Source organism: Aquarana catesbeiana, linkage group LG10 (assembly GCF_042186555.1).
Source record: "Aquarana catesbeiana isolate 2022-GZ linkage group LG10, ASM4218655v1, whole genome shotgun sequence".
Taxonomy (NCBI): Eukaryota; Metazoa; Chordata; class Amphibia; order Anura; family Ranidae; genus Aquarana; species Aquarana catesbeiana.
In genome coordinates this window covers 65,412,777-65,428,204 of record NC_133333.1, presented here as the reverse complement: position 1 = coordinate 65,428,204, position 15,428 = coordinate 65,412,777, and the positions used below count along the sequence as shown (strand labels likewise).

The 15,428-nt window shown below is 43.7% G+C and overlaps 1 protein-coding gene across 1 annotated transcript in view; it reads left to right on the top strand.

The window, feature by feature from the left end:
• Positions 1-3,584: 3,584 nt before the first annotated feature.
• Positions 3,585-15,428, top strand: part of TRPM4 (transient receptor potential cation channel subfamily M member 4) — a 604,715-nt gene continuing 592,871 nt past the window's right edge. The window contains exon 1 of the mRNA XM_073602273.1: positions 3,585-3,921. Within this exon, the coding sequence (XP_073458374.1) occupies positions 3,895-3,921 (27 nt within the window). The 5' untranslated portion in view covers positions 3,585-3,894. The remainder of the gene's footprint in view (positions 3,922-15,428) is intronic.

The following is a 15,428-nucleotide window of genomic DNA, read 5'->3' as shown; positions in this document are numbered from 1 at the left end:
AACAGCAAGGCCTGTGAAGAGCAACCTGAAAATCAGTAACGAACGGGCAAGAAAACACTGAATAAACCAATGGGAACTCACTGCACGCACTGAAGACCAGATACAAACCCACAAGCACAAACTGAACAGCAGAAAAACAATCTTAAAACCACAAGTCTGAAAAAGCGCGAATCGTCTCTCACCAAACTTTTACTAACACGAGATTAGCAAAAGGAGCCCAAAGAGTGGCACGCTTGGTATTGAACTGCCCTTTTATAGCCTTGTCGTACATGGTGTACGTCACCGCGTTCTTGACGTTCAGAAATTCTGACAAATTTGTGCGACCGTGTATATGCAAGACAACATCCCTCGGAAAAAAATCTGATGGATTTTGTTGTCAGAATGTCCGATCGTGTGTACAGAGCATTAGATCAAAGGGATAGAACTTCTGTGTAAATAAATAATCCGGGCAGCCTGCCAAGTTTTCAACAACGTGTAAATGCAGGAAGTTGAACCACTTAAAGTCTAAATCTTTTTCTGACACTTATTTTTTGCTAGAAAATTACTTGGAACCGCCAAACATTATATATATTTTAGCAGAGAGCCTAGGGAATAAAATGGCAATTGCTGCAATATTTTATGTCACACTGTATTTGCCCAGCGGTCTTTCAATTGCATTTTTTTGGGAAAAAATACACTTCAATGAATAAAAAAAAAAAAAAAAAAAAAAAAAAAAAAACAGTAAAGTTAGCCCAATTTTTTTGTTTTAATGTGAAAGATGATGTTACGCCGCGAGAATCGTGAGAGAGTCGTGATCTATCTACTAAACAAATAAATTGTGATTCTTATTTTAGCCAGAATCGTGCAGCTCTACAGGGCTATCTTAGGCATGGGGGTGCATGAGCATTGTGTGTATCCCTGTGCCAGCACCCCATTCATTTCTACTGGGACATGAGGTTGCATGCACACAGCCTCTGTATTCTAATATGACATGCAGGTTTGGGTCCCAAACGAAATGAATAGAACACTGGCAGAGGGATGCACACAATGCACAAGAGAGCCCTGCACAGGACACACATGTCTGAATAGGCCTAAACAACTCATGTACATGGAGGCTTATTATTATACGAGATTATACGAGATTTGGCTTATGCCATGTACACACGACCGGACTTTCAATGGACTGAATCCCGTCGGACTTTGACGGACTTCCGTCGAATCGGACTTGTCTACACACAATCACACCAAAGTCCAACGGATTCGACCGTGATGACGTACGACCGGACTAAAATAAGGAAGTTCATAGCCAATAGCTGCCCTAGCGTCGGTTTTTGTCCGTCGGACTAGCATACAGACGAACTGATTTTTCAACCGCACTCGAATCCGTCGGAAAGATTTAAAACATGTTCTAAATCTAAAGTCTGTCACATTTTCGACCAAAAAGGTCCGCTGAAGCCCATACACGGTCAAACTGTCCGATGGATACGTTCCGTCGGACCAGTTCGGTGGAAAAGTCCGGTCGTGTGTACACGGCATTAGTGATTTCCCCAGCTCCCCAGGCATCAGAAAACAACAAGGATTTTACACAGGAGTTACTAAGTCTGGACATTGATGGAGATTCAGTTGGTTCACCAACGACTGGATGAGTTTCAATCCATCTATGGCCATTCCTGCTAAAGAGAAGTCGATCTAATATGACCAACTTCTCTCAAAGCAGCTTGTTGGAATTTTTTCCTTTGATCTGCAGCGCTAATCAATGTATTCTAACCACTATCACAATGCAATGTCTCAGTGCAGAGGATTCCTCCATCCACCTCGCTTGTGTGGATGAGGAGATCTTCTCAGTTTTTCTCATTCAGACACTAAGTGATCAAAAAAACTGATCCATCTATGGCCAGCTTTACCATTCACTATACAATCTGATTGTACAATATCTTTTGGATCTACCACCAACTATGTAGTACAAGGGCCTGCTTGATTGGCTACTACTAATTGGATAATGAATTGTTTAGGTTTGTCCTCATATTACAAAGTTTTGGTAAATCGAAGGGAGATTGTGCAGAAATTGTACAATCAGATTGTAAAGTCTATGCTCACCTTTACTGTTTATGTGCGGGAGCACTAAAAATGACAAATGTTTTCCCTGACACATTGTCTAAAGCTGGGTACACACTATTATTTTTTTTTTTGGCCAGCCTGCTGGAAGAAAAACTAATAGATCCCTGCATGCACACAAACAAAGTAGATTCAGAAACTCCCCTCTCCCCTCTTTGCTATTGTACTCAGACAGCAGGACTCCTGAATACAATGATCAGCACTGCAGCCCACTGATCAAAAGAGGATTTCCAGCAGGACCATTTGACAGAAGCCAAGGTCAGCTTCAGCTAGTTCTTGAGCTCCATTTACAATCTTCAGAAATCACCCTTGGGCAGCCATTATTGCTATTACTCCTTATTGGCTGTAAACCAAGCCATCATCAAAGCAATCGAATTGGCTCTGTGTGTGTGTGTAATACTGGTGCACCCCGCACCATTACATATGTTTTGGTGCGCTGCACATGCTTCAACCTAGCTCCGCCCCCTGCTCGGGAGGGGGAGCACAATTTGGTATCTTCGCCCTAAGCACTGAATTACCTTGTCTCACCACTGTGCCCCACATATGTACTGCGGGGAGGCGGCTCCTACAGGCGAAATCACATACCTGTATCTTTTCTGCACACCCGATGTCTGCCGGGACCCGCCGATCATTCGCGACAGAGGCAGAATGGCGGTCTGCCTATGTAAAGGCAAATCCCTATTCTGTGACAAGGGAAAACAGAGATTTGTTTCTGTGTTTTTGCCAAACAGGAACACGGATCCCTACCTTTCCACAGTACAAGCATCCACCCATACAGTTAGAGAGCCTTCCTTAGGGACACATTTAACCCTTTGAATGCCCCTAATGTTAACCCCTTCCCTGCCAGTGTCATTAGTAAGGTGTCAGTGCATATTTATTAGCACTGATCACTGTATTGGTGTCACTGGTCCCCAAAAAGTGTCAGTTAGCCCAGGTTCACACTGCTGCGGGATTGAAATAATGCGAGTTCAGATGAACTAGCAAGATTTCATTTCCGCATGTCAGTCCGACGATTTCAGACATCTGTGCTGTTTCCTGCAAAGATCTTTATTGAAATTGCACCTGAAATTGCCAAAAGTAGTATAGAAACTACTTTTGGGAATAGGTGTGACGCTGCAAAGTCGTTCCATCGATTCTGGCAGTTCCATTGCGGAGCAATAACCGCCAATTTGGCATGCAATTTGACATGTCAAATCGCATCAATGTGAACCAGGGTTAGTGTCTGTCCGCCGCTATAAGTCGCTGATCGCCACCATTACTAGTAAAAATAAATAAATAAAAACTCAATTAAAATATCCCATAGTTTGTAGATGCTATAACTTTTGCGCAAACCAATCACTATATGCTTATTTTTCAAGAACACAACATCTCTGGATCAATTCCTCAAAACCATCGACTGTCCCTGGAAGTCAAGAACAGCTGCCAACTATGCTAAAAGGCAAACCCTAAATTCCCAAGTTATTATGAACAGTCACTTCCAGTTTCTATTTCCAGATTCACAATACAGTCCACAGAACTCAAGCAAACAGTAGAGAGAGTGAGTGAGGTTTTCCTGCAGATAAGCTCAGCAATCCTGACAGACAGGTTCTCCTCAGGTGTGCGTGTTACATGAGAACAGGGTGGGGAGTGGGTGCTGAGCTGTTGCCTGTAGGTGTGGCATACACTATAATAGAACAACATTCTCCACCCTGGGACTTCAAATTCCGTATCTCCTAACAGTGGCACAGCAGCAACAGGAAAACTCTGCGGCTGGGAGAGTAGAAAGATTACGCTGGTCAGTGACACGGCAAGCTGAAAGTCATGGCCAACACGATCGCCAAAGATCAGGTATGTGGGATGCAAAGTGACCGCTCAGTGTTTCATTAGAGGCTGCTTTGTGTATATCTTAAGCCTATGCAAGTCCATCATAGATTCTCTTTGCACTGTATACTAGAGTTTAATTCACCTATTATGTGTCATAGTTTATTTTAACATTTTGTTATTGCCTTGTGTATCAGTAATGCTTGGACTTTTTACAAAAAGGAGGTATACCCTGAACGCTTGCCCTGGGAACTTTTCTCCCTTTCACATTTAGGCAGTTTTCAGGCGATTTAGCGCCTGAAAACTGCCTCCTATTCGCTGCAAAGAGTACTTTCACACACGGGCGGTGCGCTTGCAGGATGGATTGGGAGTGCTGTATACGGTGCTCTCAAAATGCCCCTGCCCATTGCAATGAATGCAAAGTGCTTCGGAAGCGCTGCAACATGGGCGTTTTAAACCCCTTTTTTGGGGTTAAAAGCTCTCCGCTAGCGCCTGAAGAGTGCTAGTGGTAAAGCGCTGCTAAAACGAGGGGCGCTTTACCGCGAATGCACAGGCGGCCCCAGTGTGAAAGGGGTCCTAGTGTAAATAAAAAGTATCATGGGCAATACTCCGCTTTATAGTTTGCTATCAAAAGCTGGTGTAGATGTCAGTTTGTATGTGGCAGCTGATATTTTGCTTTTCAGTTACAACAGATTTTTACTCATTAGTAAAAAAAAATAAATAAATAAATAAATTACAGCATGTCAATTCTTAAGGGCACTTTCACACCTAGCGGTGCTTTATCATCTTATTTTTTTTTTTTTTTTTTTTTTTTTTTTTTTTTCGGCCGCTAGTGGATCGCTTTTAACCCACCTGCTAATGGGCAAAAAAGGGTTAAAAGTGCCGCTACTGCCCATTGATTTCAATGGGCAGGGGCGCTGTTGGAGCGGTTTATACACTCCTACAGGGCTTCAAAGATGCCACTTGCAGGACTCTTTTGAGTGTCCTGCCAGCGCACCGCTCCAGTGTGAAAGCCCTCAGGCTTTCACATTGGAGTGAGAGGAGAGGCGCTTTGCAGGCCCTATTTTTAGCGCTATAGTGCCTGTAAAGCATCTCAGTGTGAAAGTGGTCTAATAGAGGTAGATGTAAAGGCGACATTCGCGGATGTGTGGTGTGTGGGGTTTTTTTTTTTTTTTTTTTTTTTTTTTTTTTTTTATGGTGGTCTGATCAGTAAGGCTTGGTTTGCACTTATGGAAATGGATGCGGGCTCCCGGCATCCAATTTGCATGACCGGAGAGTGTGACTGGCTCTCAATGAAGTCAATTCACACATCTCCCGGGGTGGCCACAGTCCGCAGCGGGAAAGGGTCCTGCACATCTTTTGACTTTTCTTTTTGACTATTTTCAGGTCAGATTTCACGCAAAAATTTGCTACTTGATTCGCACCAGAGAACAGGGACACACCGGACCCTTGGTGTGAGCCACGGCTGCATCTAGTGTGAACCTATTCTAAGTCTGTTTTCAACAGAGCAAGCTGTCCTTCAGACATGTCATACAGGTGCATTTGCCACTGACTGAGGTGCTTATAATGAGCAACTTTTATTTAATTTTATGTAAAACCTTTATCCCAAAAGGGGTGGGGAATTGCCAACATATTCAAATCTGCTATTGCAGCTAATGCTGGCCATAGATGGATTAAAATTTAGCCGGTTCAGCGGGGACTGCGTGAATTTAGATCCATGTGTGGCCTCTGCAGTGTCCACTTCTGTTCAACTGCCCTGTCAGATAAATTTGCTCAATCAGTGGCTGCAACACTAGTCTGTGTATTCTGATGGAGGGGAGTCTCCCCACTGTTTAGAATGTAACAGTGACACAGAAAGGATCCCCCCATCCACCTTCAATGTGTGGCTGTGGGAATCAGTTTGTTTCCCCATCCACACACAAAACTGAATCCTATATTGTAAAGCTTTGCATTGCCCTCCCCTGACTGATCATGCTGATGTTCAAATGTGCCTCCTGTGCTCATTCATCCAGATTAGGGGTACTCTAATACAGGTGGTGTTATTGGCCAGATCACCAGGTGAAAACCAAGGGAAAAAATGAGCACTAATGCAGCCAATGAGTGGCAGGCTATGATCTATTACATTTTTCGCTTTGGCAGCTGTGATAGTCACATTTAACCCTTTCTTTGACCGCTAGCGGGGGGTAAAAGTGCCCCTCTAGCTGCTGAATAGTGCCACTAAAACTATGGTAAAGCTTTACCGATAACGCGGCCAGCTGGCAGTGTGAAATAGCTCTTGAGATAATTCAGCTTCACTCCATGCCCATATAAATATAGCCTAGAGAATTTACATCTTTCTATATTGCAACAAATCTGTTGTGGCCATATTTTGATCTTTATGAAAACAGCTATACTGTATAGGTTGTTTTCATCAAGATCAAAACATGGCCACAACAGATGTATTGCAATACAAAAAGATGTACAGTCTCTAGGCCAGTGGTTCTCAACCTTTCTCGTGTCATGATCCCTTAATAAAATTTCCCAAGTTGTGGGGACCCCTAACAATAAAATTATTTTCGTAGCGTGGGTTGTCAGCACCCAAAGCATGTGATTTGTGCCCCTAACCCACGGACATTTAGCGCTCCCTGAATCCCTTCCACTTGTACAGTATTAAAACCTTATGGTACATTTTAGGACGTACCCCTCTCTCTCCTCCTTTCTTTCCCTTTTATCTCTTTCTATCCCAATTTCCTGTGTGTGGGTTTTTTTTTTTTTTTTTTTTTTTTTTTTTATTCCTTCTTACTCCTTGGTGGGGGGGTGGGATGATGAGTGGCAGTGCTGGGGGGAGTTCTGATCAGCCAACTTAGGTGCTCTTGATCAAGGTCATCTGCTGATCTGAAAACTGTAGTGTGGACTTTTAATGGCAACTATAATCACAGGTAGTGTTACTCACTGTGTCTCCGGCTTTGTGGTTACTCGCAGCAGTGACACCTATGCCGAAATCAGGATATAGGGTCTCCTCCAGCCCCTCCCACTTCACATTCCTCATCAGTCAGCTGACCTCTAAGTCTCTGCCCCCCAGCCATGCTGTGAACTGAATGGGCGGCTGCAAAGAGGCCGAGTGGGCGGCCGCAGGCTCCAGGAACTGCCCAGCTGGGTGGCCACGAAAAAGGCTGGGAGAGCAGGGCGGGATTCAGGAACAGCCCAGGATTTGGTGACCCCTGGCAAATCGTCATTCGACCCCCAGGTTGAGAACCACTGCTCTAGGCTATATATGGGCATCATGGACTGGTATGCCTGAGAGACTGAGTAACTCCATACAAAGTGAAGATTATATAACACACACCACTATTTTTCCAGCAATAGCTCAGCTGTCCAACTTTACAAGCAATATATTCTCCTCCTAACTGGCACAGGCAGTGTGGCACTGCTGTTATCTGTGGTTCTTCAGTGATAGGCCAAGGGCAGGCACTGGCCGAGTATTCTCTCTCGGCCACTGCACGCACCTGTGGGAGGAGCCGCGTCGGCCAGATTAGCATAGCAACGTACATTTACACAGGCAGGCAGCCAATCACGGAACAGCCGAGATGTCAAGCAGAGGCCCGAGCGGCAGAACCAATATGATGATCGGGCCGGGGGTGAGGAGGGACGGATGTCTGTATGTATCTGTGACTGTGATAAATCGGGACAGACTGAGAGCAGCCCCAGGCCAGCAGACTTAGAAAGAAAAGCGCACGGCTGCCGCGACGGCCATTTCAACACGGGGGGGGGCAACTGTCTTCACTCTTCAACGCCTTCTTATTCTGGGGGGGGGGATTGCTCCCCCTTGCCCTATGCTGCGGACGACATGGCCAGATGACCGGTCTCAGTCCACTCCGCTGATACAGAGCGGACACAGCCCGCTGTTCTCTCTAGAGCTGTTGGATGGAAATGGACTGCCTGTCCATTTCCATCTGTCTGTCCTACGATCCGCCAGATGGATGGGAATGGGTCCACATACATCTGTTTTTTAGCACAGGATTGGATCAGATGTCAGTAGCTGTCAGTGGACACATCTGCCACTCCAGAGAGCAATGGATGATCCGATCGGGTTCACCTGAAAACTGATAGGTGGACCCAATCAGTCCATTGTGTGAAAGGGGCCTTAAAGAGCTAAAAAACTGATATTTCAATCACACATTAGTGTCACTATACTGGGGGACCATGTTGGTAAGAATTTAGCACCTAAATCTGCATACATTATGAAGAATTTGGCTCAGTAGCAAATGATTGCAAGGCTCAAGCTTGGGAATCCCTGAAAGATTTGAGAAACTAATGGCATCCACCCATAACTGATTTATTAGTTGTGTTTATAATAGTCTTTTATATAAATAGATCTTTTTTGAGCAGATTGTGTTGGTAGAGCAATGTCCTGTTCTCGAGCTTCTCAACAATAATCCTCCCTGTAACCTTACTGCAGGAAATCTGAATATTCTTCTTTTCAGTGAGGCTGCGCCCGCACTACAAGGGGTTAACTGCTTATTTAAGTCTAAGGTAGAGTAAAGCTGGCCAAACATTATACAATTTTGTTTGGGTGTGACCTCATATTATATGGCTTTGGTAAATCTAAAGGAAAGTTGTAGAAGGAAATTGTATAATGTATAGCCAGCCTAAAGCCCCGTACACACGATCGGACTTTCCGACGGGAAGTGTTCGCTGTCAGGCTGTTGGCGGAAAATTTGACCGTGTGCTCCATTGGACAATTGTCGGACTTTCCGCCAACAAATGTTGGCTAGCATGTCCTCAAATTTTCCGCCAACAAATATGTGTTGTCGGATTTTCCGATCGTGTATACAAAAGTCCAAACACGCATGCTCGGAAGAAAGGATGAGACAGAAGCGGTCGGTCTTGTAAACTAGTGCTCGTAATGGAGAATTAACATTTGTGACGTGGCAAATTATGAAATCTCCAAATGCAGCGCACAATTTTCTTCTTTAATGAGATAATAATGAAGCTGCTTTGCTGGTGTTACTGATGGTGTTATTGCAAACAAATTTTCAAAGGCTTTATTATTCTAGTGATATCTATTAGATTATTATTACCACAACACCATTATCCCGTCGTTTTTAAGATCAGATACAACTATGCTGGTGTCCCTTGTATTTTTTTAAGATGTAACTGCCTATTCCCAAAATGTCCTTTGAAGTGAAACACATAGCCAAGTATTATTATTATTATTATTATTATTATTATTATCACAGGAAAAAAAAAAATTAGACATGCTATTTGCCAATAGAACTTAACCAAAAAAGTGCATTCTACGCATCCAAAAATATAAAAAATATAACAAATCAAATCATTATTCAATCGAAAAAAAATATCAAAGCAATAACTCCAAGGCCAATAATAAATAACACATTCTCTTGATTCCCCAACATGTCTGGTTGACGAACGGCCATTCAGAAACAAAATGAAAAGCGTGAATCAACACTCGCCAAACTTCTACTAACATGAAATAGGCAGAAGGAGCCCAAAGGGTGGCGCTAAAGAGCTGAAAAACCACGTATTGCGTCACTACGTTTGTAATTGTTGGCCAACATTTGTGTGACCATGTATATGCAAGACAACAAGTTTGAGACAATGCCCTTCGGACAGAATTCCACGTTGTTGTTGTTGGAAAGTCTGATCGTGTGTACGAGGCATAAGAGTACTTTTCCACTATGGTGCTCCAGCTATGAACCCTGTTCCAGTCTTGATAGTGTGTGGGCCTTAAACCGCTGAAGCATGGGGGGGGGGGGGAAATGTCTCGGGGACCTATCTATCAGCACAGAGGATTGGGTAAATAAATCTACTTTTGCATAGTCCTTAGACCTAATTGAGCAGTTAATCCTTGCAGTGCGGCAGCAGTCCCACTGCAAGAGAGTTTTCAAGTCTTCTGGAGTTGGCCTTTAACACTAAAGCTGACCATACACTATGCAACTTTTGGACAGTTTCAAAGCACTTTTACTTACTTGATCTTCCACTCCTGCAGGTTTTTTTGCGCTGCCAGACTTGTTCCTGCAGCCTCTTCTCCCCTATGTTCCAGTGGTCTAAAGTCCTCTGACATCATTAAGACTGACGCATTTTAGTCAAAAGACTAGAACTAAAACTGAATCAACATTTGATTTCAAAATTAACACTGCTGGTCGGCAGAACGCAGTGATTACTGCTAGCGGCTATCGTTGCTGGCTGTATTCACATGTAAAAAATCTGACAGGCTGGTTGTACCCAGATTGATCGCTGGATACAGCCAGCCTACTCGTAAAGGATCGAATCTCAGCTGGTCCCTGCTGACCCAGCCAAGATTTGATCCACCTATGGCCAGCTTAGGTAACTTTTTTTTTTTTTCTCTGGGGGGGAAAAAAAAACAGCAGCCACCAGTGGGGCACATATTACAGGTACCTTGGTAATGTCCCCATAACTTCTTTGGCCACACTTCTGCTTTATGTAGTACAATTTGCGAATTAATAATAGAAATGCAACATATTTATCATCAGATAATCTCACAATGATAGAGTAGAGATCTCTGCTTAGTGGTTTCTCCCAATGCCACTTGAACCCCAGGAAGCAAGCTGAGTCATCTAAGCTGTCTAACCAGGAACAAAGGGCCATCGCACTGCGTTCCAGGCATTCATCTACTGTATCATTGTGCCTATTTAAAAAGTAGTCCACATCCCTTCTCAATTACGTGACCGTTGTGTTGAACCTGCCTCAATCTAGTTAATGACATTAGTAACAAATGTGCAAAAACAGACAATCGCAAAACAGAAATTGACCCAGCAATCACAAACATTCACCCACAACACGTAAAGCAGGAACTGCAAATGATCTGCATACGTTCGCATGTTGCGACATCTAGAATTAGAGTACAGGTGCATTCATACATTTCTCCCCTTTGGCTTGTACTGCTGCCGGCTGCTTTGACTATGAGAGAACTGACCCAGTCCATGATCAGGTACTTCTATTGATGCTATTTGAAACCACTCTGCAGCTGCTGGGCTTTGAGTTTTTTATTTTTTTTTTTGAATGGCTCTTTGTGTTTGCTTGCTAAATGCAAAAAGTATTTTATTTTTAAATTTAAGGAACATGGTGTGTTGGGTTTTTTTTTTTTCTTTGCATGCACCTGCAAAGACATGGCGAGGGATTCACATGAAATGCCAAGGTGATGCTGCAAAGCATGTTCTCCAATTCAGTTTGAAGAAGTACCCAGCTATTGATTTTTAAAAGATTAAGCCTCTTTAAAGTGGCAAAAAAATTGTCTTTTGTACTGTATAGAGTGGAAAAGGGTCAATATTTCTGACGGTTCTAATGGTCTTCACTTTCTATCCCGAAGACATACCATGAAACTTTTAAATCTCCCCAATGGTAAAGGTCCTTTCACATGGGCTTTCTGATCGGTTCCACCCGTTTACAATACAAGGGTACAAACCTAAACCAGAACATATATACATGGGGGGGGGGGGTACACAATATTGTAAAACGAGAAACCTCATGTGTGGGGAAATCAAGGTATATCATCAAATAAAATGGGCATCCAATGTAATGAACCGTGCTGAAGGAGGGTTAAAAACTACAATAAAGACTCATACTCATGCCTTAGTATATGTAAACATGTTTTGTGAACAGGGGTAAAGCCAAAGAGGAAGGATGGAGGAGGCATAAATTCCAGAGAGGGATAGTTAAGGGGAGAAAAGGAGGGGGAAGAAGAGACCCCTGGCATGCTACATCATGGTTATTCAAGGCTATGCAGACCCAACATTGGTTGTAAAGGTCAGAGATGTAGTGCCCTGTAGTTGGGTTGTAAGGAGCGAAATGGCATTTCAATAAAAAAAAAAAATCTTCCTACAGCTTAAAGGGATTCTGGAGGCAGCAGTATCATCACCTCCTGCTGAATGCCTGACAACCGCTGCTTTACCACCATCCACTGTGAATCATTATTTAGAGTGCTGTTCTTGTAAACCAACCCTTATTGTAATATTCTGCATATGTTGTGAATGGGAAAACGAAATGAGTTTATAACACAAGAACCACATTGCAACCTTCTACTGAACTTGCCTTTACATGCTGTGTGTGGGCTCTTTTTTTTTTTTTTTTTTTTTTTGTCATCACCATCATTCGGAATAGTGGCGGCTGGTGCTCAAATTATTTGGGGGGGGGGGGGGCTGGGGTGCAAACAAACTGAAAAATACTGAAACAAAAACATCAAATGCCTGTGCCCATAGAATGCAGCCACTGTGCTCCCCCCCGAGGCCATTTGTTTGTTACTGGTGTAAAATAACACTGTACACATTTGCTGCCACTGTGCTCTTGCTGGGTGTCCAGTGTGCTCCTGTTCCTTTAAGGGGGATTGGGCTGCAAATTTGGATGCGGATTTCTCTGCATTCAATTTGCATGACAGGAGACTGTGATGGCTCTCAATGGAGCCGGTTCACACATCTCCGGTGCGACTGTGGAGGAGATTGCACAGGGGCCCTGTGTCTTTGGCTCTGTTTCAGATCCAAATTCAGGCAAAAATTTGGGCCTAAAATGGAGAACTGGGATGCACTGGACCCCTGCTGTGAGCCACATCCGAATTAAGTGTGAATCCTGCCTAATGGAAATTTATCAAAATTCCATATTAACATGCATTTTTGCAGGTGCTTCAATTAAAATCTATGGGGCCAAAAACATGCAATTCTGCCCCAAAGAAGCTGATTTACTTTTTTTCAAGCATTGTGCCACAACTTTCAGCGAACAAGCTCATTGAGAATAATGGTATACTTCAACTTCAACATTGTTGCGATTTGGGAATCCTGTAACAAAATGCTGAGGCGAGAATGGGTCTAACAGTTGCTACAAGGTCCCCACAGCTTCTGAATAGGTAAGGCCAATTATGTCTTCAGCAATGAAAGTTCAGGTTGTAAAACCTGCCATTTTTATACATGAAGGGTCTATGTGAACAGCCTGCCTGTAGGGGTGAGAGACACACTTAAAAAAAAAAAAAAAAAGATCTCCCCTTATCCCTGTGTTTAAGGCCTCATGCACACGAGACGCCGCTGCAAACTCTGCTGAACACATGTTTTTAACCGCATTTGTGTCTAGAAGCGTCTGCAGAGCAGAGAATGACATTTTGCGACCCAAATTTGGGGCCCCGTATCTCGGGGCCACTTGGTGCTAGGAACACCAAATTTGGTGTGCCACCACAGTTGAACCAGCATTACAACATATCCAAATTTGGGGCACCAAGTGGCCCCGAGATATGGGGACCCCAAAGTGGGGTCATAAAATTTTCCTTTAAAAACACTTATAAACGCGGCTAAACGCAGTACCGGCGTTTGGCGTCTGAAATGTCTAAAACTTTTGCATCTGAACTTTTTTTTTTTTCTGGAAAAACTAGGTTAAACAAAAACTGTGTACATGGACACATAGGATAACATTGAATGGGTTCAGGGGTAGTTGAAAGTGTCCGACTGCCTCTGAACATGCGTTTTTTTTTTTTTTTTTTTTTTTTTTTTTTTTTTTTTTTTTTTGAATTTTAAAGAAGTTTTATTGAAGAGCAGTACATTACACTTCATAGACTGGCAATGCTGTGAGACGCAGCCCACTTCTGTGAACAAGCTCAATTAATGAACAATAACAGAGAAGTTGATCAAAAACGTAGGGTTATACGTAAGGATAGGGAGAAAAGAACCCTCAGGAATGACAAGGTAAGACCTAGTGCTGCATGTGGGCTCGACACCCCTAACGGGAACATACTGTGTCGAGCACCGAAGAGTGGCCTTCGATAACCATAAGGTGAGTGGCTATTCTGTTAGGGCCCATCGCACCTTCCGGGAGATTAAATGTCCCAGACTGCGTGAGGGAACCTTCCCAGGCTCTCTCTAGCCAGAAGGCCAAAGGGGCTAGGGGAGCCGTAAAGAAATCCTGAGGGTTCCAGCTTAGAAGATCGACCCATGTGGAATGGATCGAGGTACCGTCTGAGTACACACTAGTGCAAATAAAACTGGAAGGAACCGTGTGAAACCGTATACTTACAGTAAATATTTAATAACAACTTCCTGAGATTTAAGAAGAAAGAGAGAGGGGAAAAGTGGGAAGGAAGACAGAGGAGAAGAGAGGAAGGGGGCGGGGTGTGTTGACAGACTGCAAAATCACAATAGCGCCAGGTCAAGCTTCAACTCCCGGTATAAGAGTGATGCCTACATGCCGCGCCCAGGGTTCCCAAACCGCCAAAAATGCTTTATTTGAGTCTGCTATGGTACTAACTAAATTTTCCTGAGACATGATCCATGAGATCTTTCTCTTGGCTGATGCTAGGGAGACCCCCGGTTGTTTCCAAGCCTTTGCTATGGAAATCTTGGCGCCTGTCAGAATAAAAGCGATAAGTTTAGCAGTTGTTTTGGAAGTTTTGGGGATATTACCATTTAAGAGAGCTATTTGGGGGGATTTTGGAATGGGAGTGTCCGTAATTTTCCTGATCAGGTGAAAGATCCCGTTCCAGAACCCCCTGATTTTAGGACATTCCCACCAAATGTGTAACATGGAACCCTGGGCTTGGCAGTTTCTAAAACATAAAGGAGACGAGGAAGGGAACATCAGTGCAAGTTTGGAAGGAACCAGATACCATCTCGTAAGGACTTTCATGTTAGCTTCTATTAATGCAATATTAACTATACCTTTGTAGGCTCTTGTGCTCATTCTGTTCCAGCTCTCCAGGTCCCAAGACTCGCCCAAGTCCCTCTCCCAGTCTGTCATGTATGTGAGTTTGGATGTGGGAGTTGACAGGGCTTCATAAATCGGGGATATGCCTCCTTTTTGCTCTGTTGCTTGTCCACACCATTGTTCATAAGGTGTGCACTCTGGTGGGATTGATTTGACTTTCCAAATGGTGTGAAGGAAATGGGATATTTGAAGAAATCTAAATTTCTCGGAATCTGGGAGTTCTAGTTTATCAACGCAGTATTTCTTGGAGATTGGACCGGAGGCGACGAGGTAATGTCCGATACGGTACATTCCCTTATCAAGCCACCATTGAAAGGATTTGATGTCTAATCCTGGCTTGAAAAGGGGGTTGCGGAAAATGTGTGAGAGAGGGCGGAGCTGTGAGGTCAGAGCTGGGTTTTGAATCGGGGTGTCCCAGAGTTTGAAGGAGTGTGAAAGTGTGGGTGCCATGATGGGCGGTCTAGATTTGCTGGGGGTCCAGAGTAGATAGTCTAGTGTGTGGGAAGGAACCGCTTGGCGTTCTATTTGTATCCAGTCGGGTTTTTCGCCTCTGAAATATAAGGTGGAGAGTTGGGCCAGTCTGGCTGCTTGGTAGTATTTGAATAGTTCGGGGAGACCCAGTCCTCCCTAAGACTTTGGGGCATAAAGGGTGTTTCTCGAGAATCTATAACCTTTCCCCCTTCAGATAAATTTTATGATCTTCCCCTGGAAGTGTTTGAGGTGATTTCTGTTAATCGCGATTGGGAGAGCTCTAAATAAGTACAACATTCTGGGGAACAGGGTCATTTTGATGGCATGGATTCTCCCCAGCCATGATAATTTGTGGAAAGACCAGG